This window comes from Pundamilia nyererei, unplaced genomic scaffold (genome assembly GCF_000239375.1).
Source record: "Pundamilia nyererei isolate P.nyererei 1_Seehausen unplaced genomic scaffold, PunNye1.0 scaffold00061, whole genome shotgun sequence".
Taxonomy (NCBI): Eukaryota; Metazoa; Chordata; class Actinopteri; order Cichliformes; family Cichlidae; genus Pundamilia; species Pundamilia nyererei.
Genome location: NW_005187462.1, coordinates 2,299,829 through 2,322,945, shown reverse-complemented (window position 1 = coordinate 2,322,945; position 23,117 = coordinate 2,299,829). Strand labels below are relative to the sequence as shown.

The 23,117-nt window shown below is 44.8% G+C and overlaps 1 protein-coding gene across 9 annotated transcripts in view; it reads left to right on the top strand.

The window, feature by feature from the left end:
* Positions 1-23,117, top strand: part of szt2 (SZT2 subunit of KICSTOR complex) — a 106,843-nt gene that overhangs the window by 7,028 nt on the left and 76,698 nt on the right. For 3 of the 9 annotated variants that reach the window (XM_005734983.1, XM_005734986.1, XM_005734979.1), the window contains exons 6-40: positions 472-634; positions 1,743-1,849; positions 2,025-2,235; positions 3,306-3,476; positions 3,566-3,797; positions 3,905-4,034; positions 4,353-4,498; positions 4,878-5,030; positions 5,107-5,224; positions 5,453-5,658; positions 5,809-6,045; positions 6,587-6,665; positions 6,742-6,830; positions 7,337-7,508; positions 7,632-7,749; positions 7,987-8,100; positions 8,283-8,486; positions 8,647-8,744; positions 9,131-9,269; positions 9,335-9,643; positions 9,726-9,933; positions 10,282-10,329; positions 12,892-13,022; positions 13,241-13,502; positions 14,559-14,736; positions 14,846-14,938; positions 15,142-15,217; positions 17,029-17,319; positions 17,487-17,622; positions 18,819-18,999; positions 19,178-19,363; positions 19,589-19,822; positions 20,021-20,258; positions 22,139-22,213; positions 22,403-22,541. In XM_005734983.1, coding sequence (XP_005735040.1) covers positions 472-634; positions 1,743-1,849; positions 2,025-2,235; positions 3,306-3,476; positions 3,566-3,797; positions 3,905-4,034; positions 4,353-4,498; positions 4,878-5,030; positions 5,107-5,224; positions 5,453-5,658; positions 5,809-6,045; positions 6,587-6,665; positions 6,742-6,830; positions 7,337-7,508; positions 7,632-7,749; positions 7,987-8,100; positions 8,283-8,486; positions 8,647-8,744; positions 9,131-9,269; positions 9,335-9,643; positions 9,726-9,933; positions 10,282-10,329; positions 12,892-13,022; positions 13,241-13,502; positions 14,559-14,736; positions 14,846-14,938; positions 15,142-15,217; positions 17,029-17,319; positions 17,487-17,622; positions 18,819-18,999; positions 19,178-19,363; positions 19,589-19,822; positions 20,021-20,258; positions 22,139-22,213; positions 22,403-22,541 — 5,672 coding nt within the window. The remainder of the gene's footprint in view (positions 1-471; positions 635-1,742; positions 1,850-2,024; positions 2,236-3,305; positions 3,477-3,565; positions 3,798-3,904; positions 4,035-4,352; positions 4,499-4,877; positions 5,031-5,106; positions 5,225-5,452; positions 5,659-5,808; positions 6,046-6,586; positions 6,666-6,741; positions 6,831-7,336; positions 7,509-7,631; positions 7,750-7,986; positions 8,101-8,282; positions 8,487-8,646; positions 8,745-9,130; positions 9,270-9,334; positions 9,644-9,725; positions 9,934-10,281; positions 10,330-12,891; positions 13,023-13,240; positions 13,503-14,558; positions 14,737-14,845; positions 14,939-15,141; positions 15,218-17,028; positions 17,320-17,486; positions 17,623-18,818; positions 19,000-19,177; positions 19,364-19,588; positions 19,823-20,020; positions 20,259-22,138; positions 22,214-22,402; positions 22,542-23,117) is intronic. The other 6 variants (XM_013911341.1, XM_005734980.1, XM_005734982.1 and 3 more) reach the window with 6 other exon arrangements.

Genomic DNA, 23,117 nt, shown 5'->3' with positions numbered 1-23,117 from the left:
ATCTTCTGTCAAAGATCTTTATTGAATGGTTCATTTTGGGAAGAAGGGCCAGACTTTAAACAGCTATGTCTGAGTCTTTTTGTGGGTCGACTGATTATGCAGGTCAGTAAAATATCGTCTCTCATCACACGGCTGATAATCCCAGGGGAGCGAGTAGCTGATATCCTGATATGTTACCAAACACACAATTCCCTGCTGACATTATTCACTGTTATTTGCTAGAAAACAAACAGGGGCAGACTCTGCACTGCATTCAGTGCGTCACCTTGTCCACCTATGAAAGCACATGTTGTAACTGCCCTCAGCAAAGTGAACTAAAAGCTCCTCCACCTGGGGGCAGCTTGTGAGTCCACATCAAAGCGTGTCACAGTTTAATGCTGCTTTATAAAGAATGAGTGTGGCATTAAATCCTGCCTTCTATGTTGTGCATTAAATGTGTCCTAACACATTTCTATTTCCTTTGCTTCTTAGTGCGTGGAGCCGTCACAGAACTCAAGTGACCAGAGCAGCGGCTTGGACGAGCACCCCCACCGGACGCAAAGTGTTTCCATGGTGTCAGCTGAAATGGGGCTGGTCAGCATGGTACGCCAGGGCATCCTGGCCCTTCAGCTGCTGCCTCCCAACTCCAGTGCAGGTTGGTGAAGTTACACTTCAAGTATCAGAGGTGTTATTTAGCAGTTCCTCTTTCGTTGTCGTGCCTTATTTAAAAAACGTCTCTTCTAAGAACAAATCTGTTTTTATGCAGAGGAGTTTGCACTTGACATCCACAGATCAAGAGAACTGTTTCCTCAGAGCCCAAAAGGTTGATTCTGTTCATCTGGACGTTTTCAGTGGGGGAGGAGTTTCGTCACTAATCTCAGCTGACTGCAGGTTTCAACCTTATAAACAGCACATTTCTGTGAAAAGGGAACGACCACCTCTGAAGCAGAGGGTGCATCTGTCTCCATCTTACATGCTGTGATTGCAGCCGTTCCCCACCTCTCTGTGAATGGGACTCATGGACATTGATCAGTGGTGATGAGGATTTGCATAATTATGAGGAAGGTGACCTCCCAGCCCATTGTTCCTTCAGTGGGCTGGTTTCAGTCATTATGCAAATGTTCTGTTTATAAGGGTGAAACCTGCAGTCAGCTGAGACTGAAGACGTGAAAACGCTGATGAAGAGTATCAGCCTTTTGGGATCTACTTACCTGGATGATTGTTTCCTCAGAAATAACCGTTAACATCTGACAGCACACAGTACTCCATCAGATATTCCTGATGTTGTTTTCCTGCTGTATGGGTCAACTTATTGATCTGATGTGAACCACTGAAGTCACACATCTGGGACCTTGTCATGGCTTCCTTTATTCTGCAAGCCAAGAAACTGTTGTTCTTATAGAGTTTATGACATGATTGATGGAGGAAGAGTGCACACTCTCAGACAGGTTAAATCACTGATGCACTCAGTTTCTCTTCTGTAAAATGACAGGTGTACTTATGAGAGAAATACAAATAGAGGTTGAAACTCTGCGTGCATTTGTTTTTTAACGTTAAGTTTCATTGATGAACAAGTAAATGCAGTCGCATAAAACACACATAAGCTTCCTGTAACTTTTAAAGGTTTTTAATGAATGGTTTTGTACCACATGACAGTCATTACGTGACGATCCTGGAGCGATGGATATAAAGTTGCCAGTGCTTTACAAAGAAGAATAAACTTGGAACACCGACTCCTTTCTTTACTTGTCTTTCTGTCAAAGGCATCATTATAATCACGGACGGGGTCACGAGTGTTCCTGATGTGGCCATGTGTGAAACCCTGCTGAACCAGCTCCGGAGTGGAACCATCTCCTGCTCCTTTGTACAAGTAAAGACCAGAATCTAACTCTGTATTCTGAATATACATTTTTGTGTGCAAGAACTGTTGTCTAAAGCAGTCACAACAATCGTTTTCCACAATGGAAGTGATGATGATGATTATTTAGAGATATTTAGGGGATTCTCCAGCTGCTCGTCTCTGAGTCCTGTTTTTGCATGCACAGGTTGGCGGGGCGTACTCCTACGACTGCAGCTTTGGCTATATCCCCAACGTCGAGCTGATGAAGTTCATCTCATTAGCCACTTTTGGCTCCTACCTGCCCAGCTGTCCTGAAGTGGACCTAAACAGCGAGGAGATGAATGCCTACCACAAAGCATTTCTAACATACTCCTTCCTCAAGAGCCCCGAGTCCATGAACTCAGAGTATTTCTGTGGTGAGACAACGATGTACAAGTCTGATGCTAGTTTTTTCATCAGTCCTGTGAGCACTGGTTCAGTGACAGGATGCAACACAAATGAGCTCTGACAGTTTTTAAAACCGTGCAGAATCTAAATATTTATTCTTTGTTTCAAAAGCTGTGTTTTTTATTGTTAATGTTTTTTTGAATCCTCAGTCTCAATGACTCATTTTACATGAATATATGAGCGTTCCCCCATCAGGCCTCACAGGACAGCACTCTGGTTGACACCACTGGTACCAAACGACCGGTACTGGTCCGTGAGTCGTTTGGTGCTGGTCCGTGAGTCGTTTGGTGCCGGGCTGCGAGACTTGAGGCTCCGGTGTGAAATTTATGGTTTTCAGGGTTTTTATCGTTCGCTCTGGTTCCCTGGGTCTTTCCTGTGTTGCAGTCGTGCGTCTTATTTTGAAAGAAATATTTACGCGTTACCATAGTGACCAGAGTGCATTAAGGGGCAGAGAGGAGGATGTTACTCTCATGTTGTTGGTGCATTTCAGGAGGACGCTGCTGATAAAGTGAATTCATATTTATTATTATATTTACAAAACACCAGTTTTTGTCGCATCATTTTATTTTGTGTTTATCTGCCACACCTTAAAGGTCTGTGAAAATATTGTCTGACATGAAACGGTCTGTGGAGCAAAAAAGGTTGAGGAGCGCTGATTTACACCAAGCCTTTTTTACATTTTACTGTCAGTTTTACAGAAAAGCAGCTGCTGAATTATAATATTAATCTTAAGCGTATCACAAATACAAGATATGTTGAATTCTCTTAGTTCCATAGATTGTTAACAGTTACTTACCTGGGATCTCTTTAGCTACATTATATGAAAAACCAGTTATATTTCAGGTCATATGAAGGAATACATAGAATTACAAAAATGTCCGAGGAGTTGAAACACTGCTGCATTTATCGCTAGTCCTCTTGCTCTTCATTGTCAGCTTATTAGCGTTTGTAGGCCATAATCTCTTTATTGTTAGTGATGAAGATGACAGTGATGGTTCTAATCATCATGACACATACTAACTGCTTCTGTTTTTTGTAGTTTCCCAGCACAAGCTGTTCAACGAGCACCTGGTGTCGGCCAGTGGAAACCCTGCTCTGGTCATGAGGAGGAAGAAGCACACGGAGAAGGAGGTCCATGCTCATCTAATCAGCGTGCTGTCTGTGAGACTGAGAGAGGGCTACACCATCACTGACATCAGCCTCACTAAAGGTAAACGGCTGTGTGTCTTTACTAACATCTCACACCAAGTCAGGAAAACTGAGTGTTTGTGTTGAGACTGAAGCTGCTGGTGACATTAGGTGGGACTCAGCTGGAGGTGAAGCTCGTGCTCTTATGGAAACACAACATGCACATTGAGTATCTCGCGGCTGCCTCCTGGCCACTGGACCCCTCCAAGAGAACCACCAGAGTGGAGGTGACGATGGAGGGGAGCTACGACATCTTGCACGACATCAGCTGCACCCAGAGGAAACCCATCACCAGCCAGTACCGCACCTCTGTCATCCGGCGCTTCTGGAACACACTGCAGAGGTACGACATGAGGTCTGGAATCTGGTTTCCAGTTAGAGATTCTGTGCGATCCCACCATCATGTAGCCGTATTGATATGAAAATCCATGTGCTGTTTGTCCTTTCCAGCATCAACCAAACTGATCAGATGTTGGTGCACCTGCAGTCGTTTAACTCGATGCCTGAGAACTACATGATTCCTGAGAGCACCAAAAATGGAGTTCCCCTGTTCTACATCCCTCCTGGCTCCACCACTCCGGTCAGCCTTGTTGCTATACTTCACACTATGTTGGGAACTTACCAGCTCTTATGATCTGTGTTGGTGCAAGGTTTAAGAACTCTGTGTGTCACAAAGTGTTGCTTTTGCGTAGTTGCATTTTTTCTTGGAAAACTTTCATCCCGAATGCTCCTAAATCCTGCAGATTTATGAAGCATGACACCAGATTGGACCTAAATATTCACAAATTGTTCTTATTGTTCCCGCTGTGTGGGACCTGCTAACATGTAGTGTTTGCAGAGACCAGCTCTGTTTATCTGTTTGTCTCTTAACGCTGTCGTGTCTCTCCTCCTCCTCCAGGTCTTGTCTCTGCAGCACAGTGGATCCAAAGATTCCTCTCAGTCCCAGTTTGCATCATACTGGAAGCCCATCCTCTCCATGGACGCCAACTTCTGGCAGAGATGGCTACACATGCATCGCATTGTCATCATCCTTGAGCATGATATGTAAGAATAATGAATCTCCAAAAGTTGATTCTGTTCATGTGGACGCAGCGTTTTGTGGGAGAAACGTTTCGTCATCATCAGGTGATGTCTTCAGTCTCAGCTGACTGCAGGTTTCAATCTTATAAACAGCACATTTGCATAATGACTGAAACCAGCCCAGTGAGGGAACAATGGGCTGGGAGGTCAGTTCCTTCATCTTAATTATGCAAATCCTCATGACCACTGATCAACAACCACTGAGATTTCCTTACCTGGATGATTGAGCTTGCATTAAGAAAAATGAAGCTCTTGTATTCTTTTTATCCGCCATATTTGTTTATGTCAGCTTGTTTTTCTTTGCCAGTCTTTCATTGCTACCACAATACTTTGACCTTTGCAGGCCTGTCCCCAAACATCTGCACACACCTGGGAACAACGGGCGCTACAGCACCATCCAGTGTCGCATCTCCCACTCGGCCCTCACGTCACTGCTGAGGGACTGCAGCAGCTTCGTGCTGGTGGAGGGTTACTCGTATGTAAAACTCATATACAGGTGAGACGACAGGTGGTGTTGGCTGATGATGTTTAAGACTCACTGCTTCTGCTCAACGCTCTTTGTTTTTTCTCAGCAGCTCTTCTGATCAGCCTCCCACCTCCTTCTACTTGGTGCGTGTCATCTCAAAGACCCCCTGCATGGTCCTGCGTCTGGGTTTCCCCATCGGCACACCGGCCCACATTAGGAACAAGGTACTCAGTCAAAAAACATGGGGCCAATACAATATCAGTGTTATGATCCATAGCTGTTAGTAGATGACACTATTGTATTTTTTGTGCACTGTTTTTACAAAATGTGGTTCTCCGTTTCTTTTTGTAAAAACATGAAAGGAGGTTATGGGACACATTTGTGCTCGGGGAACAAACTGCCCCACTTGTAACTCTGTGAGACTCGTGTTGTGCTTTGTTTTCTAAAATCAGATTGTGGATGAGCTGCGAGAGCAGATCCTCAAGCTTCGCTTCCCTCATCGTGTTCAGAACAAAGAGGCAACCCCCAAAACCAAGAGGAAGGCTGTGGGCCACCCGTCTCCATCCAAGTCTCCCTCCATCCCTGCTCCCAAGCCTGCGCTCTCTGACAGACCCTGTGTGGTGGTGGTCAGTAAGCCTCTGGAAAAGCTGCTTATCAGGTCGGTCCATGTCATAGTAGGCCACCAGAGGAAGGTCATGTAATCTAATAATAAATACATAAATGCATAACCACTTAAAAGTACTGGTTACACAGTTTGCTGTTGCTACCAACAGCAACTGAATGGAGACTAACTGCTGATCCTGTGCAGGTATGACAAGCTTCCTCTAGACTTCAGGACTCCCTTCATCTTCAACATGGAGACCTTCCCACTGCCCTCCAACACCGCTGCACCCCTCAGCGTGGCAGCAAACCGCACAGCCTCCTCGACGCTGGCCTCTCTGTCACGTTACTTCCTGCACCAGCGTTGGGTGTGGGCCGTGCAGAGCAGCCAGGGACCGGCTGTAGCCATGCAGGCTGTTGCCCATATCCTGTCCATGCTCTCAGAGTAAGTTTTTTGATTGATTGAATCTTTATTTTGAACATGTTGAAAAAGTACAACAAAATAGAATTAAAAGAGACAAATGAACAAAGCAAAACAAAAGGAAGACGAGCAACCACAACTCCAAATAACGTCCATGTTCAAAAAGGAGCAGGAAGAAGCATAAGCTTATTTAATCCCACCCCTTTCCCACTATCTAGTATCAATAGACTACAGAAATACCTCCTTACAATTCCATTATATGTTATGTGTAAAAATTACATTACTCTCTCGGAGTAAGTTCAAGCTGTTAAATGTGATCTCTTTAAAAATACCACAGCTACGAATATAAATGAGCCAGAGGAAGAAATGCACGCATTTGAGCAGCAGTTTTTCACCGTGGTTTTGATGGTAACTACTCTGTGGTTATGCAGCTCTCCCATAAATCAAACTGGAACAAACAAAGATGATTCTGATCTAACTTCAGGACTCTTTAAGTGCCGTGTCTCTCTTTACAAATTTCTTCTCTTTGAGATGCAAAACCTTAAAATTGTCCTGATGTCTGCAGGATTCGCCTGTCAGAAGGCTTCAACTTTGCTGCCAGTGGCGAGGGCATTATAAGCCTGGTGATCGAGCTGCCAATGAGGGTAAAGAACAGCAGGACAAACTGCTCTCCCAAAGTGATTCTCTGTGATCCTGATTTGGTTTTATTTGTGTCTTCAGGGAACGTCAGGAGACGTGGACAGAGAGAGTCACTCTTGCATTGTTCAGTACATCCTGTTTCCCCCTCACTCTACCTCAACGAAGGACAGGTAAGCCTGGCAGTGCCCATAGTTTAGACCAGGACACGCTGTTAGGACGCAGCTTTTATTAAAAGCAACAGGAATGTTTGTCACTTGGTTTGAGTTCAGCGTGATCAAAGTCTACGTTTACTTCACCTGTTTATTAAAGCTACAAATAAGCAACAGAAACCAGAAACGGTGGATTTCATTTAAACCTCAGAACCTCTTAAAAAACAGTAACATGTACATAATGCAGCATTTTACATCCAGGCTCAGTTTGACTGATTTATTCATGTTTATTGCAACGCTGCAGCTGGTCAGCGTGTGGTATCGACAGTGATGAGGAAGAAGCTGTGTGACTGACATGTTTACGTTCCGTCAGCAGCGTGTCGTTGTCATTTAATCTGAGATGCCCTGATACTGTGTCGATGTTTGTAAAGTTAATCTAACACGAAGCCCTTTAACACAGTTCAAAATGTTTGTGCAGCTCAGCTGAACTCTTCAATTTTCAGCATTTTGTTTTGTCTTTCGTGGAGTTCTAGCTTCTCCACCGACGACGACAATGACACCGAGGTGGAGGCAGTCGACCTGGACACGGAGCTGAACCTCGTGACCGAATGCTGGGTGGAACCGCAGTGCGGCACGGTGAACTGCACGGATCAGCACCGCTCCTTTCAGGGCCTTAAGTACCAGGAGCTCCCTCGAGCAGTACGAAAAGCTGGCTCATACAAGCTGCTCTCAAACTAGAGCTCAGTTTGCTCCGTTTGTGTACGTGAAGCTTTGCTCGTCAAAAGCAGCAGGTTTGGTTTACGCGTCCCTGTTGTGTTGCAGATCTTCCCGAGGGACTTGGCCTGCATGTCCACCATGATGACCTTTGAATATCTGAGCCAGCTGTGTCAGAATAAGGATCAGGTCTGCTCTCTGCCAGCTGGACTCAAGGATGCACAAGGTAACAAACGTAGCTTTTAATCAGCGTTAGCAAAACGTCTCACATCACAGAAACGCCTGCAAGAGTCGTGCCTCGCTGCAGTGTTAGCACTCAGCCTGCCGTTGTTAGACGTTTGTTGAGCTCATTCTAGTCAAACATTAAACTAAAGCTGAACACATTAAAGCCTTGATGGCTCAGCGGATGCGATTCTCCGGTTTTTGCTTGGTTGAAAATGTGATGATTTTCCATTATGTGCAGGAGAACATCTGGTCTCTGAGGAGAGCATCCACATGGTCCCTTTCCAGTTTGACCTCATTAAGCTGCTCCCAAAATGCCAGCAGGTTGAGCTGTTTTTCGTCGCATTCAGCACAGGTATGTACAGCACGTTTTACGTCAACCTGCTTTAGACAGAGTAGCGTACTGTATATGAGGGCTCGCTGATCTTAATGCACCTCACTTCCATCTGTGTCCTACAACATGCATCTATACGCTTAGAAATGATAATAAATAAATATAATAAATCGATTTGAGCGCGTTTGCCTTTTTGTGCTCAGCGACGGGGAGTGAGGAGCAGATGAACAGCTCCCACTGCCTGCCCAATGAGCTCCTGCTCAGCCTCTTCCACACCAGCCTGGAGAACGAGCTGAGTGACAGAGAGATCCCGTTAGCTGACGGGGACCACGTCGCCTTCATGCATCACATCTTGGAGCGGGAACGAGACGGCCACGCCGCTCCTTTCTCCCTGCCGGTTATTAAAGGTCTGTACGAGTCTGTGTCCAAGTGGCGGTGAATCTAGCCAGAGTATCTCCTGGAGGTAGATGATCCCATTATAATTGGAAAAGAATGATAGGAGAGTAACAAAATATGAGTGTTTTGTTCTCTACTTTATCAGTTTCTCTGTCGTCTCGGTTTCTTTAGAGGAGTGCGTCAAGCCTCCAGAGAAACAGGACACGGTGACGTCATTCTACACGGCCGGCAGCAGCAGAGAGGTGATGGGGTCAACCAGCACTTTACAGGTGATCTCCAACATTTGCACAAAACCAAACCTGTGTCACGTTTAAGTGTTTTTTATTTATGTTGTTATGATGCAGCTAGTGATGAAGCCTTTGAAAATGTTTGAATCCTTACAGCCGTTGGTGCCTTTAGGCTTGATTGCCACACACGTCTGTGATACTTGTATTGTTTTCTTTCAGTCTGCTGTTTCTAGATAAACGTACTAAAGTAAATCATGGGATAGGAATGCAAACATTTCTCTAATAAATTGAAATTGTCCTTTTGAGCTCTCTGACTGTTTCTGCAGGTAATGAGGCCACAACCACACTGGAGATGTGCAGTGGGAGCTGCTTCAGGTCCCTCGTTGGTCTTCCCTATATTCGTGACAAATGTCTGTTGTGTTTGGCAGAGTTTCAGCAATGCAGACCTTGTGGATGAAGAGCCCCTGTTGTTGGAGAGCAGCTGCTCTGCGCCACAGTGGAGATGTTATGCCAAGTGCATCAGCTCCCAGCATCTAATCCTCACCTTCCTTCCTGCTACCTTCACAGGTGAGTCTGGAGTTTGTTGGCTGTGGTGCTTCTAGCGCGCTCTCATGATGTTTGTTATGTTGCAGATGTTCTGATGTTGATGGCTTCAGGAGAGAGCGAGCCTCGCAGTAATGTGAGCACACAGGAGGACGACGCTTTGACCCCCAGCAACAAATCTCAGGCTGACTCTTTGTCTGGATTCACTGGTGGCTTTGAAGGGTCCGAGTCTGGACTCAGCCTGCGCTCTAGTCGGCGACTGAGCTCCAGCACCGCCAGGTCCCCTGTGCTCTCATCTCCATCTGATGGCCAGACTGGAGCTGCTGACTCCCAGACCCTGGAGCAGAACAGCTGGGACAGCAGAGGCTCAGAGATGGAGAGTTGGATGCCGGGCTCAGGTGAGCCTAAAACCGCACGTCTGCAGGATTTGAATTGTTCAAACATTTTGCACAAAGATTTACGTTTTTCTGATGTTTCCAGATGCTGCAGAAAAAGAAGGAGTCCACTTCTCTGAGCCACAGAGGTCAGACTTCCATATCAGCCTCAGCAGACAGCTTTCCCAGCAGAGCACTGGTGACAGCAGCCAGCTGAAGTGTCCAGTTTACGTCTACAACTGTTCACTGGAGAATCTGAAAGAGCAGCTGGTTCACCCAAACTCCAGCCGCCAACCCAGGGACGTCTTCTTCAGGTACTGAGGGAAAAACAAGCAAGCACTGAAATGCTGAAAGACAAGGAAGGTTTTACAGTTGTGTTGCCAGTTACAATTATAAAATGATAAGAAGGTCTTATAGAATTATTGTATATATTTGGGTCTTTTTGTAACCTTGGCTATCTCATAATAATGACACTGTTATTGCCTGGAACACAAAAACCGTCTGAATATGGATCATCTAACCCAGTCTTAGAAGTACTAGACGAAGAGGAGCCGTGTTGTAATTAGGCTTTGTCATGATTGTGTGACGCACTGCGAGCCTTGGATTGTTGCAGTGGAGATGTTAACATGTGTGTCTCTGGTTGTCTTCACGGGGGAGAATAGAGCCCGAGATGCAGAGTCCTGGGAGATGTGTGAGCAGATGAAGTTCAGGTAGCACACTGTCTGTCTGTCTGCTCTCCTTCTGTCTGCTGAGGGGCTGCTCAGCTTTCTCTGGACACTTCTGGCAACCTGGGGATGCGCTTGTAGAGCGGGACAGTGTGGCTTTCCTAAAACTAGGCTGGCAAAAGCATCTACTCCCCGGGCCTGTCTGTGCTTCCTCCTGTTGCTGCAAACATCAGAGAAAACCACAGACGCTCATCAAAGGGTCACATTTCTTCTTCTGTTGCTTATTTGGAGCTCTGACATTGTTGAAGTCTCTTAAAACTGTGGCCTTACCTTCATGCCTGCTGTCCTGTCCTACTGAATAAGACATAAAAATGATGTTTGCTATCATAAATACCGAGATGTGTTTTTTTTGAGGTTGTAAATCAAAATTGCCTCAGACAGTCACTTCCTGTGGGATGGGGGAAGGACTGCAGGTTTAAGACACTTCCAGTGTAGACTGATATTTAAACCTGGGATCTACATCCATGTTTTTATCCACGAACATGAATTCTGAAAGTCTCAGCGGGATGCTGGACTCGCTGTATTTATATGTGTTAACACTGATCACAGGCTGCAGTTTTGTCTGCTGCTCTTCAGCTTTGTAATTTGTTTTAGTGGAGAACCAGCCAAGGATTACACATGAACTATAGTTTTAATTCAAAGAGATGATGTGGACAGATCAAACTTTCTGTTTACATTATTTGTGCTGGTGCGACTGAGTAATGCAAATATTCAGTTTTCTGTGTGAAACAGCACTCACTGCATGCTTGAAGCTGACAGCAATAGTTTAAAATAGTTGGCAGTATTTACTGGTACACCTCAGAAACACTGAATGTGGATTGTAGTGATATTTGAAGCCAAACTCTGGGTCGGCAGGATATTTGTCAGGGATGATTATTGATACCTGTTATTCTATATAATAGTGTCACACAGACTCTGAACAGTGCAGATCAGCCTATTTAACACCACATGCAGTTTACACGAGACAGTTTTATTTCTTATATGAATGTTATTTATTTTAACTGTTATGAACAGGATGTGACACGTCATAATAATAACAACTGTGCTGCATTAAAACAGCAGGTGGGATAGCCAATCGTTAAGTGATGACGTCTGAACAAACTGCTCCGTGTTTATTAAGGCTGTTGTGTTTTTAACATGTTTTAATACTTTGTACCTTGTTCTAATCTCAACAAGCCCATAAAAACAGTCAGTGATCACTGTCGGCCTCTCTCGGTTTTAATCATCACTGTTCATTTTACAGCTCAGTGTTTAAACCCTTACGATGTAACTGCAGCCCAGCAGCAGTATATGAATGACTGACCTCGTGTTGTGGATGGATTATCTCAGTTGTTCTCCTGATTGAAGTTTGGTCTGTTTACAGCATCCTGCCATGCGACTGCATTTGTCCCTGACTATCAGGAACCCTCAGGTTAACTTTTATCCAGTGGAAGAAAGTTAGCTTCATCCTCCAGCTTCACTGTTTATGCTAACATAGCTGTGTGGCTAGTGATCACGTAGCACATCATCATATAGCAGCTAGCCCACCTTCAGTAACCCTACAAACGTCACTGCTGTTTAGTTTTCTGTCTTCATTCATGTTGGAAGTGACAGCAGAGCTGTACGTTTGAAGCAGAACGTGCCAGATATCATTTAATCTGGAGACTTTCCACGTACCACTAGATGGAGCCAAAGTACCACCAGTGGTACGCGTACCACAGTTTGCGAACCACTGATGTAGCGGGAATGCAGAGACTGGTGATGCTTAAACTGACAGCATGGGGCCATGACATATTTGTAAACATGTAAAGTTATGCTGATGTTTATAAACAGAAGCATACTGGAGTCTATCCTAATACTTAGAATGGGTTAACTGGGAAACAATAAAAGACTTCCTGTGCTTAACTAACAGTTAACTCTGGGTGTCAATACTGAATTAAGACTGTTGTTTAGATGTTTGTGTCTTATTTTAAGTTTAAACTACAAACCTATCAACACACACAAATAATTTCTACACTTAGGTTAAAAATAGAAATATTGTTAAATGACTCGTCTCTCCCTGACTTTGACCTGATAAATCATGTTTGCTCCTCCCCCTAATTCAGCGCTTCAGATGCTTGCTGTGGAGGTTCAGCTGTCCCTCACAGGCTTATTGGCTCCTTCGATGATGCTTAATCCCCAGTCCCAGTCACATAAGCATAGAGACCAGTCAACAACCACTGGTTAACATGGAAACATTCAAATGTATTTGCTTTGGGAAATGCATGTCGGTCATTTAGCAGTCGGTCAGAAGGATTTTGGCTTGTGAGGGTTTCATCGACTGGTCTCTCGGCTTTGTGACTGGGCCTGTACTGTGGTGCAGATATGGTTCATGCTTACATGTAAGTGCTTATGCAAAACTAGGTGCAGTGGAACTGTCTGTATTTTAACCAGCACTGTTTTCTACATGTGTGAAATTGAGGTTTTATATACTAACGTGATCTATCCTTGTGGTTCAACTGATCCTTCATCATCCTGTCAGACCCGGGTTCCTCTTCTCAGTGTCTTTTCTGTGCTGTTGTTCCCCAGCAGGTCTCTATCTCAGGATCGCAGCAGTCCGTCTCCTTGGACCGACCTCCTGTCTCAGCCTCACAAACACAAGGAGCTGGCCAACTACTGCAGCATGCTGCAGGAGCATTACCACCAGAGCTACGTCAAAGGTGATCTGTGTCCACCAACACCAATGCTTCAAGCTTAACTGAGTAGTCAAAAAGAAAAATCCTTACTCCACCAAAACACACACACAACTGAGGATCTAAGGTTAAGTCCATCACAGCAGTGCAACATGTCACAGTCGTCCACGATTTCACAGGTGTTAAAATACAGTGACTGAAACTCGTCCGAGCGTCGTTTGGTCACGCGTCCATGTTCTTGTCAGGTGTATACCGCAGCCTGCAGCAGTCCTACAACATCAGCTCCCAGGACGTCCTGATGGCGATGGACTACTGTGAAGAATCGCTGCAGGAGATCGACATCACCTCCTTCCTGCAGACGCTATGCGGACACATCAGGGTCTTCAGGGAACACGGCAAGACTCCAGGATGGGGAGGGCCTCTGAAAGCTTCAAGGAGCCCTGCCACGTTTATCCTTGGTGAAGCTGAGGGGGAGCAACTCGATGATAAAGTGGCCTCTTCATGCAGGTGAAGCCAATCATCAGAATCAGACACATGCCAGTCTTTGAGAAATGAGTTGCTTCTATTTAACAAAGTGAAGTTACAGCTTATCACCTTCTTATATTTTGGTTTACATAAAACATCTCAGCATAGGGAGTAACCCACGTTTCTGCCCATCTGTCTGTGGATCTGTTTATCTGGGGCTAGTGGCATGCAAACATCAGGATAGTTTAGTCATTTGGTAATGATTTAAACTGTCCAGCAGGTGGTGCTGTCTGAGCTGGTCAATTCACATCCACAGAGGCCTACGTCAGGGTTTTCTTCACATGTGCTGATGTTGGTGTGACTCAAGCATACTTTGATTCGTTTGTTATATTAATGAACTTTATTTATTCTCCACTTTTCTGTAAAAAGAGGGTTTAGTTCTATTATAAACAAATCTTTGTTTCTTGTAGTCACACTTTTAAACACTCGTCTTCTCACTGTGCTTTACATGGTCAGGGAAAGACTTCGTAAACTGCAGTAAAAACTATAACGTTAGACCTCCAGACCAGCCCCTGCAAGCAAGCGAGCGAGCGAGCGTGGGGAAGAAGAGCTCCAGTTTACCAGGATGAGATCTCTGACAGGAGCCGAAAGAACGAACACAGCACAAAACTATGATACAACTAAGCAGAGTTTTAGTGTCATTTAGCTTCATGAAAATGTTTGTAATGTAAGAAGATGGTGTCTGTTTCCTAAATGCAGTCTGCCACCGGTGGGCCTGTGCTCCCACAGTGGGCTGCTCTGTTGGAATAATGTGGCGCTCTGAGACCTCCAGGATGTCAGAGCTGTTTGAGACGTGATAAATGCATGTTTCCCTTTCACCAGTCATCATTCAAATAAAGCAACAAACCACCACACGATGTTGCTAATTGTCCTTTGATGAATCACATCTGTTAACAGGTTCCAGTTCATAAGTTTGCTGACAGTGTGTTGGCTTTTTCCCTTCCAAAGCACTTTTATAACGACTGTTTTAAGGTCAGTCTGCAATAAGATTCATGTTAACTGACACAGTTATTAATTGTGTGGTATTTCTGGCTGCAGTACTGAAGTGGAGGACACCAGTGAGGCTGAATCCAGAGGAGTTCCTGATTCCTCTGCTCCTACATCTCCACCGATCAAGGAAGAGCCCAAGAAAGGAGCGATCCCAGAATTCCCTCTGACGCTGCTGCAGACACAGCCCACGTGTGACGTGTATCCAGATCTGCACAAAATAATACAGGTAGTGTCTGAAGGGGGATCCCGTACTCTTCAGTTCCTTAAAGCTGATTCTTGGACCAGAAAGCTAACGGCTTTAAATAATTATCATTTCAATTTTAAACTGTTGTCAGGATAAATTCATGGAGATCCTTTCTCAGTATTTCAAAAGTGTTCCCTCCAACCCACACTACTTCTACTACTCTCCACCTTCACCCAAGAAAGAGGTGAGTTTGCTGTAAATTAGCTACAATATCATGCGTCACATAGCAGCTTACATGTTATAAAGAGGGATGGATGTCATCAAGGATTTGGACAAATCAGATGTTGGGGGGGAAACTAAAAACTGTTTATTTCAGAGAAGCAAACCGAAGAGAGAGATGAGTCTATATCTGAGCATGAACCTTGCTGCTCTGATTTTCCTTCACAGGAGTCGGAGGACGGCGAGATGAAAAGACGGGCGAGTGAAGAGCTGCTGTCAGAAGCTGAGCCCGCCACTGAAGACGGTAAAGGCCGTTCTGAAACGTTTGCCTTTAGTTTGGGTTTGTTGTTAGTCTCCCGTCAGCACTGTGGTCACACATTCAGTTGTTCAGTGTTCAGCAGTAACAAATATTAAAGGTGGAGGACCTTTCATGTTTCGTCCTTCATTAAGCACAAGTTGTTATACTGCTAAGCTTCCCTGAAGCTTCTGTGCAGGAGTATCGTAGCTTTTTTGTGTTTGTTGTTTCTTTTCTTCCTCCTGTAGCTGTTGATAACCTGTAGCCAAAAGGCTGATAGTGGAATCATCGAAATTACTGTGAAAACGTGACTCAACAAAAGAGCTGTTGTTGTTGGAGGAGGCTACAAAAGATAAAATGTGAGACTGATAGAAAGGGAAAATAAAACATGTGCTCTGAGCACTAAATTTCAGATATTTCTCTAACAGCACCTGCCTGCTCGTGAGCACATGTACATGTACACACGTGGCTTTTTATAATGGAAAGCAATCGTTATGGTGACTTCAGCGTCTGGGAGAAAGGTGTAGAAGAACTCAAAGCAGGGTGAAGATGAGGAAGACTCTGAGGCCGAGCCCAGTTAAACGGATCATTTTAGTACGGCTCATTTCACATTTAATATCCAGTTAGTGCTTCATCAGTTAGTTTTTAATCAGCCTTATGCGTCGTTATTTCAGCGACTTCTGTTTCATGCTTTAGAAACACGAGACACATCGCCTCCTTTTGAGGAGTCCCGACTTCAATAAATGTGGAGCAATGAAACAAACGGCAGAGGCCCAGAAGAGTGAGGTCCAACACACACAGGAGAAGAAGTCTGCAGCATCACATCAGCACACGTCTCCTGCTAAGAACACACTTGAAAATGCTTTTATAACATCAGGGTTAACGCCCCTTCTCACGTCGATTGCAGATCAAATACATCGATTGCAGTAAATGGTACATCTTAGATGGCTAAAAACAGACACCGAAGTTCCTCTTTCTATAACAGCTTCCATACATGGCAGTAAATTTCAAGCCTAGACGGTCCCTGAGGGCTTGTCCTTGTCTTCTGTCATCTGTTACCAAGCAAACTGAAATGCAGTTAGAAGCTAAATGAATTTCGGGCCTTTGGCCCGGCAGGATTATGTGTTTGTAAGCGTGTGCGCTGTTTATCCTTCTGTGCTCCAAGTCACCTACACTATAGATTGTGAGGACACAGCGCTTCACAAAGCTTCAAACCTTCTTTAAGAGACTGAGCATCAACTCTGAATGAGCACAAACATGCAATGTGTATAAAATAATTATAGCTGCACCTGGAATAAAAAGGTTAACATGGTGGCAATAACTTTAATAAGCATCTCTAATGCAACATCAGTGCTGTGGGATATATTACTAATACAATGTTAATAATGCAGGTTATATTGTAGCAGTAAATGATCTCTGTACAGGTGTCTGATACTCTGTGTATTCATATACAGTTATATGCCTTTACTGTTAGACACTGACACAAACACATAAGTTATAACTCGGTGAGTAACCTTCAGGGATTCCAGACGTTCATGTGGAGTCCTTTATTTCCTGGAACGCCCAATGCAGTCCTGCGTTATCGAGAGAACAACGTCAAGACAGGGGTCGCTTTTCCCGTAGTCGGCATGTAGCCCACATATGCACAACAATGCATAACAGGCAGGATCCACGTGGTCCCTGCGGGTCAATAAAAAGCCTGAAAGTAAAATAAAGTCTTTCCTAAAACCTTATTTAACCAAAGACGTGAAACAACAAAAAGAGTTTGCAGAGTTTATGATTCTTAGGACTACTTTAACGTTGTCTTGCTACACTTGCAGAAAATGTGCCGTCTTCCTGCATAATGACGGAGAGCGACACAGATCTGGTGGTGGAGTATGAGGAGCACCCAGGCAGCAGCTCCCAGGGAGAGGGTGAGGACCAGTCCCTGTCTGACTCCAACACTGTGAACCAGGACCAGGACTCGTTCAGCATCCTGGAGGGAGAGTCCCTGCTGGAGAACGAGGCCCCACAGCTGGACATGCCACCACTGTTTGTTCACATCACCTGCTCTGTCAACATGAAGAGCTGCCATGGCTCCGTGCCCATGCAGACGCTGCCCACGTGCCTGGGTGAGTACAGCTGACTGCTTTCCACCTAAGTGGCTTCTCTCTGTGCAAGGAAGCATATCTGAAGCTGTGTTACTCTTTTGCTTCTATAAATCACCACTTTGGACAAAGAGCTTCTTCTTCACACTGTTAATTTTGTTCCCGAGCTTACTTCACAGTTGTGTTTGCAGGTGAGGTCATTTCCTGCCTGGAGAATGCTGAGGCGGTGCAGTCTGTAGATCTGAACGAACTCTCGGTCACGCTGGATATTTTTGTTCTGACGCTGCCTCTGGAGATCGAAGCCATGGCGGACTTCCATCATAACAGGTCGTGTGCAAAATCTCAATTTTACATCCTGATCGATTGCAGTAAAGATCCTTTGTAGGAGCGTTGGTAGGATTTTAATGAAATCACACTTTTTAAAAGCGGTGACACGGAGCAGAAATAAAGACAGAAACTGGTGACGTTGCTTATTCTGCAGTGAATTTCTCAAATGGCCTTTAAAGAGTTATTGATGCCTCTTTGGGCAGGACTTTACTCACTTTGCTTTTTGTGGTCAAATCCAGGAAACAGAATGAAAGGAAAGCTGAGCATGAACCAAAAACAGACCCTTTCAGAGAACAAAGGATCTTTCTGCACTGCTCTCTGAATTAAAGTGGCTCCAGCACAGATGAACCAGGAACACCTTTGAAAGAGAAACACGTTTATGTTACCCAGTCCTAGTGCTCGTTAGCTCTGCTGGTGACCTGTCCAAGGTGTACACCGCCTCTCAACCTGTGATAGTCGCAGCCAGATGAAGAGATGAATAAATGTCAGGCAGATGAAACTCAATGAGAGCATTTTAGCAAATCACAAGCTTTGAAAGTAAAAAACAGCTCTGTGAGATGGAGGCGGAGCTTCATTTTAGACACACCCCACTCAGGACCCTGGACCTCTATCTGCCTGTATATAATCATCCATAATGCACATCTAAGAAAACACTGCAGCATGAGTCTGGATCTCACAGACAGTTATAGAAAAGGCTGATCTGACAGTTGGTAGATGGAGTCCAACAAGCCTTAGAAAAGCAAAGCAACAGTTGTGGCTGTGTCGGTATTTCACTGATGACTACACCAGCACATCTGGAATATCACTCCATTCATTTTACTACAATTAAACACGTGCTGTTTCCTTTTATTTATTTCATTTTTTTAAGTTGAATTAATTGATTATTTTATCCACAGAAAATATCTTATTTCAGTCATTTTTCATTCAAAGACTGCTAATTTCCTGCTACCAAGTTATTATTGTTTCTATCATCGTGGAAACCTAAAAACCGATGTGACAAAAATAATCAATTGTAATTTTTGTCTTCATGTTCAGTAGTTATTGCTTATTTTAGATTAAATTGACGGGATTGGAAATGATGATTAGCAGCAGCACCAGAGTGAAGCTGTTGGCGGGAGACCCATGCACGCACTGCGTCTTTGAGTCAGTCTGAGTGTGGACTCCATGATGTTCACGTCAGCTGTCTCCGTGTGTAGGTACACCTCAGAGAGCAGCATGAATCGTTCACCAGGGCAGCCCTCCTCCTATCGCTCTGACGAGGAGCTGATGGCCGTGCTGGACAGTCTGAGGGGAGGAGGTGTCAACGGCATCTCTGGTGACCCCTTATCCAAACTCCCACTTCCCCACAAGTTGGCAATCCTGGCCACAATGGACGAGGTGAGTCCTCCCACAGGTGACAGGTGGGCAGCTTTTCCACATTACTGAAGCGTCTTTGTGAAAGATTCACTGAACAGATATCTGTGCTTCCTGCTGTTACTGTACACACACACACACACACACACACACACACACTAGCAGTGCTGCTCTTATCCTGCTTTCTCTCGGTGTGATTCAGATCCGCTGGCTGCTGGAGGATGAGATCGTGTCTGCTCTGCGTCACTCTCGGGTCATCGGCCCGGCCACGCTGCAGAAAGTGGCGGAGCACGTTTTACGCTCCAGCGGTCGACCGCACTGTCACTGTGAGGAAGTCCCGCTTCAGTTTGTCTTTGGGCCTGAACAGTCGCTGGAAAAATTCAAAGAGGCAAGAAGAACAAACAGGATTTAAACTTGAGACACAAAGTTTCTCCAGGAATGTTCTACAAAAACATGTCTGCACATATTTGTATGAGAACATGATAGGAGTTCATTAATGAATCTTTAATTTGCATATGTGCCTACAGGCTGATTCACAGGCATGCACAGAGGTTTGTTATTTCTGTATAGATGGACGTATGAATATAAAGTACAACGTTTGTTTATCTTGCAGGAGTTTCGTAGGATGTCTTTCTCTGGCTATGTGTTAAATGGAGAACAGGCCGGCTTCTACTATATGTCTCTGAGCAGACTGCACCCTCAGAGGATCCGAGAGACCGAGAGGCTGTCTGAGAGCACTGCATCCCCCCCACAACACCCTGCTGCCGCCACCATATCCTGCAGTGCTGCAGCTCAGGCGGAGACCACGACGCTCGAGAGCGAAGCAGAAGCTCAGGCCGACAGTGAGGTTAGATACATCAGTGACTGTGATGTGCAGAGGAGGGAAAATACATCAGATCAGCCTTCATCTGTCCAGCTGTGCATTCAGTTTGTTTTTATGTTATTATTGACATCAGCATGTCAATAATAACGTGTAGTTGGTAGAGTTTATCTGCAGGAGTTTATCAGACAGAATGACTCTAACTTTTACTTGAACTCTGTGCAGAGTGAGGACAGGAAGCCAGTCAGTGTTGCTGCTGATGCTCTCAGTGACACGACTCCGGACGCTGGTGAATCAGTTGCAGCCTTGAAGCCTGAAGCAGATGACTCTGTTAGCATGGTTGGGGACAGAGGTCAGCCCAGTACCCCCCAGCTGCAGGCAGAGAGCTGCACAGAGGCCAGCTCACCCCCAAAGACCCCCTCGAGTGTCAGCCTGGCTGAGTCCGTGCAGTCGGCCTCTCACAGTGAGTTTCACATTCATACCTGTTTAGGTTTGCTTGTTTCACTGTTTTGTTGCACGTGTGTCATCATCATGTCCAGTGATGATAAAACACCTTACATTTGTACTTTATTCATTCCAAAAAGATAAACATAATGCATAATAAATCTTAATAAATACAAGTACGGGGAGTGCAGAATTATTAGGCAAGTTGTATTTTTGAGGAATAATGTTATTATTGAACAACAACCATGTTCTCAATGAACCCAAAAAACTCATTAATATCAAAGCTGAATGTTTCTGGAAGTAGTTTTTAGTTTGTTTTTAGTTTGAGCTATTTTAGGGGGATATCTGTGTGTGCAGGTGACTATTACTGTGCATAATTATTAGGCAACTTAACAAAAAACAAATATATACCCATTTCAATGATTTATTTTTACCAGTGAAACCAATATAACATCTCCACATTCACAAATATACATTTCTGACATTCAAAAACAAAACAACAACAAATCAGCGACCAATATAGCCACCTTTCTTTGCAAGGACACTCAAAAGCCTGCCATCCATGGATTCTGTCAGTGTTTTGATCTGTTCACCATCAACATTGCGTGCAGCAGCAACCACAGCCTCCCAGACACTGTTCAGAGAGGTGTACTGTTTTCCCTCCTTGTAAATCTCACATTTGATGATGGACCACAGGCTCTCAATGGGGTTCAGATCAGGTGAACAAGGAGGCCATGTCATTAGTTTTTCTTCTTTTATACCCTTTCTTGCAGCCACGCTGTGGAGTACTTGGACGCGTGTGATGGAGCATTGTCCTGCATGAAAATCATGTTTTTCTTGAAGGATGCAGACTTCTTCCTGTACCACTGCTTGAAGAAGGTGTCTTCCAGAAACTGGCAGTAGGACTGGGAGTTGAGCTTGACTCCATCCTCAACCCGAAAAGGCCCCACAAGCTCATCTTTGATGATACCAGCCCAAACCAGTACTCCACCTCCACCTTGCTGGCGTCTGAGTGGGACTGGAGCTCTCTGCCCTTTACCAATCCAGCCACGGGCCCATCCATCTGGCCCATCAAGACTCACTCTCATTTCATCAGTCCATAAAACCTTAGAAAAACCAGTCTTGAGATATTTCTTGGCCCAGTCTTGACGTTTCAGCTTGTGTGTCTTGTTCAGTGGTGGTCGTCTTTCAGCCTTTCTTACCTTGGCCATGTCTCTGAGTATTGCACACCTTGTGCTTTTGGACACTCCAGTGATGTTGCAGCTCTGAAATATGGCCAAACTGGTGGCAAGTGGCATCTTGGCAGCTGCACGCTTGACTTTTCTCAGTTCATGGGCAGTTATTTTGCGCCTTGGTTTTTCCACACGCTTCTTGCGACCCTGTTGACTATTTTGAATGAAACGCTTGATTGTTCGATGATCACGCTTCAGAAGCTTTGCAATTTTGAGACTGCTGCATCCCTCTGCAAGATATCTCACTATTTTTGACTTTTCTGAGCCTGTCAAGTCCTTCTTTTGACCCATTTTGCCAAAGGAAAGGACGTTGCCTAATAATTATGCACACCTGATATAGGGTGTTGATGTCATTAGACCACACCCCTTCTCATTACAGAGATGCACATCACCTAATATGCTTAATTGGTAGTAGGCTTTCCAGCCTATACAGCTTGGAGTAAGACAACATGCATGAAGAGGATGATGTGGACAAAATACTCATTTGCCTAATAATTCTGCACTCCCTGTATTAAAAAAATAAAGTCCGTGTAAAAGTAAAATGTGAAGATATTGTAACAGTAACCGCTTCTTTCAGCGTGGTGCACTGTTTGGGTTTCAGCTCTGTAGTTTAACCTGCGTAGAACAGAGACGCGCTCCTCTATCACTTCTTGTTTTCTCTCCTCAGGTGGCGGCAAACTCAGGCCGAGTCGAGTCCAGAGTGTCGTCTCCAGCCAAGGCAGCCTGGACTCAGACATGCAGGGTAAGTGCTGCACAAAGCTGAGTGAGAGGCTCCCTGTGGGGGAGAGTCATAGAAACACCTGCAGTCTGAAAGGTTCAAAGTGTCTGCTTTACAGAGTCTTAATTCTTATGTTATATACAATTCATGTCAGTGAGTCTTCAGAAGAATGGTGGAAAGATGTTAAATACAGATGTAATGCTGTGTTGACAGGTTATGATGGTGGCAGCAGCGACTCTGAGTGTGAGAGCCCCACCCTGGATGAACAGGAGTGCCAGGCCCGGCTTATGCCAGACTTCTGGCTCATTGTTAAGATCCACCAGGACAGAGTGACGGTGTACTCCCACTCCAGGTCAGAGTCATTTAGTGATTCCCATTTTTCATTCATTTAGTAACAAGTGACCTAAAAACAACTATACAGGTTTTAATTGAAGCAGCTGTAACAAGTTTTCAAAGAAGCCCCTGTTTAAGGATCCGTTTTTATTTTTATAGACATGAAAATCAGAACCGTTTAAAGCAGGGTGTCCGACTCCAGGCCTCGAGGGCCTGCAGGTTTTAGATCCCACCCCAGGTCAGCACACCTGAATCACATGATGAGTTCATTACCAGGCCTCTGGGGAACTTCACGACCAGGGCTCTAGAGTGCGACCAATTTGGTCACAAATGCGACCACATTTTTCAGTGGTGCGACTAAAAAAAATATTTGGTTGCACCTGTGCGACCAACTGTTCGGGTAGCAAAAAAAAAAAAATCTGCAACCTTCCCTGTGGTCAACAACAGACACACATTGTGCCCCTATCGTGGACTAAACCAATCAGAGATAGTCAGGGGCGGGACCGCTCTGATTGGCCGTGGTCCAGTTGAAAGTGCAGGTGGAAGAGAGATGTGAGTAGCTTGAATAAAGCGATATCAATTCATTAAATCCTGA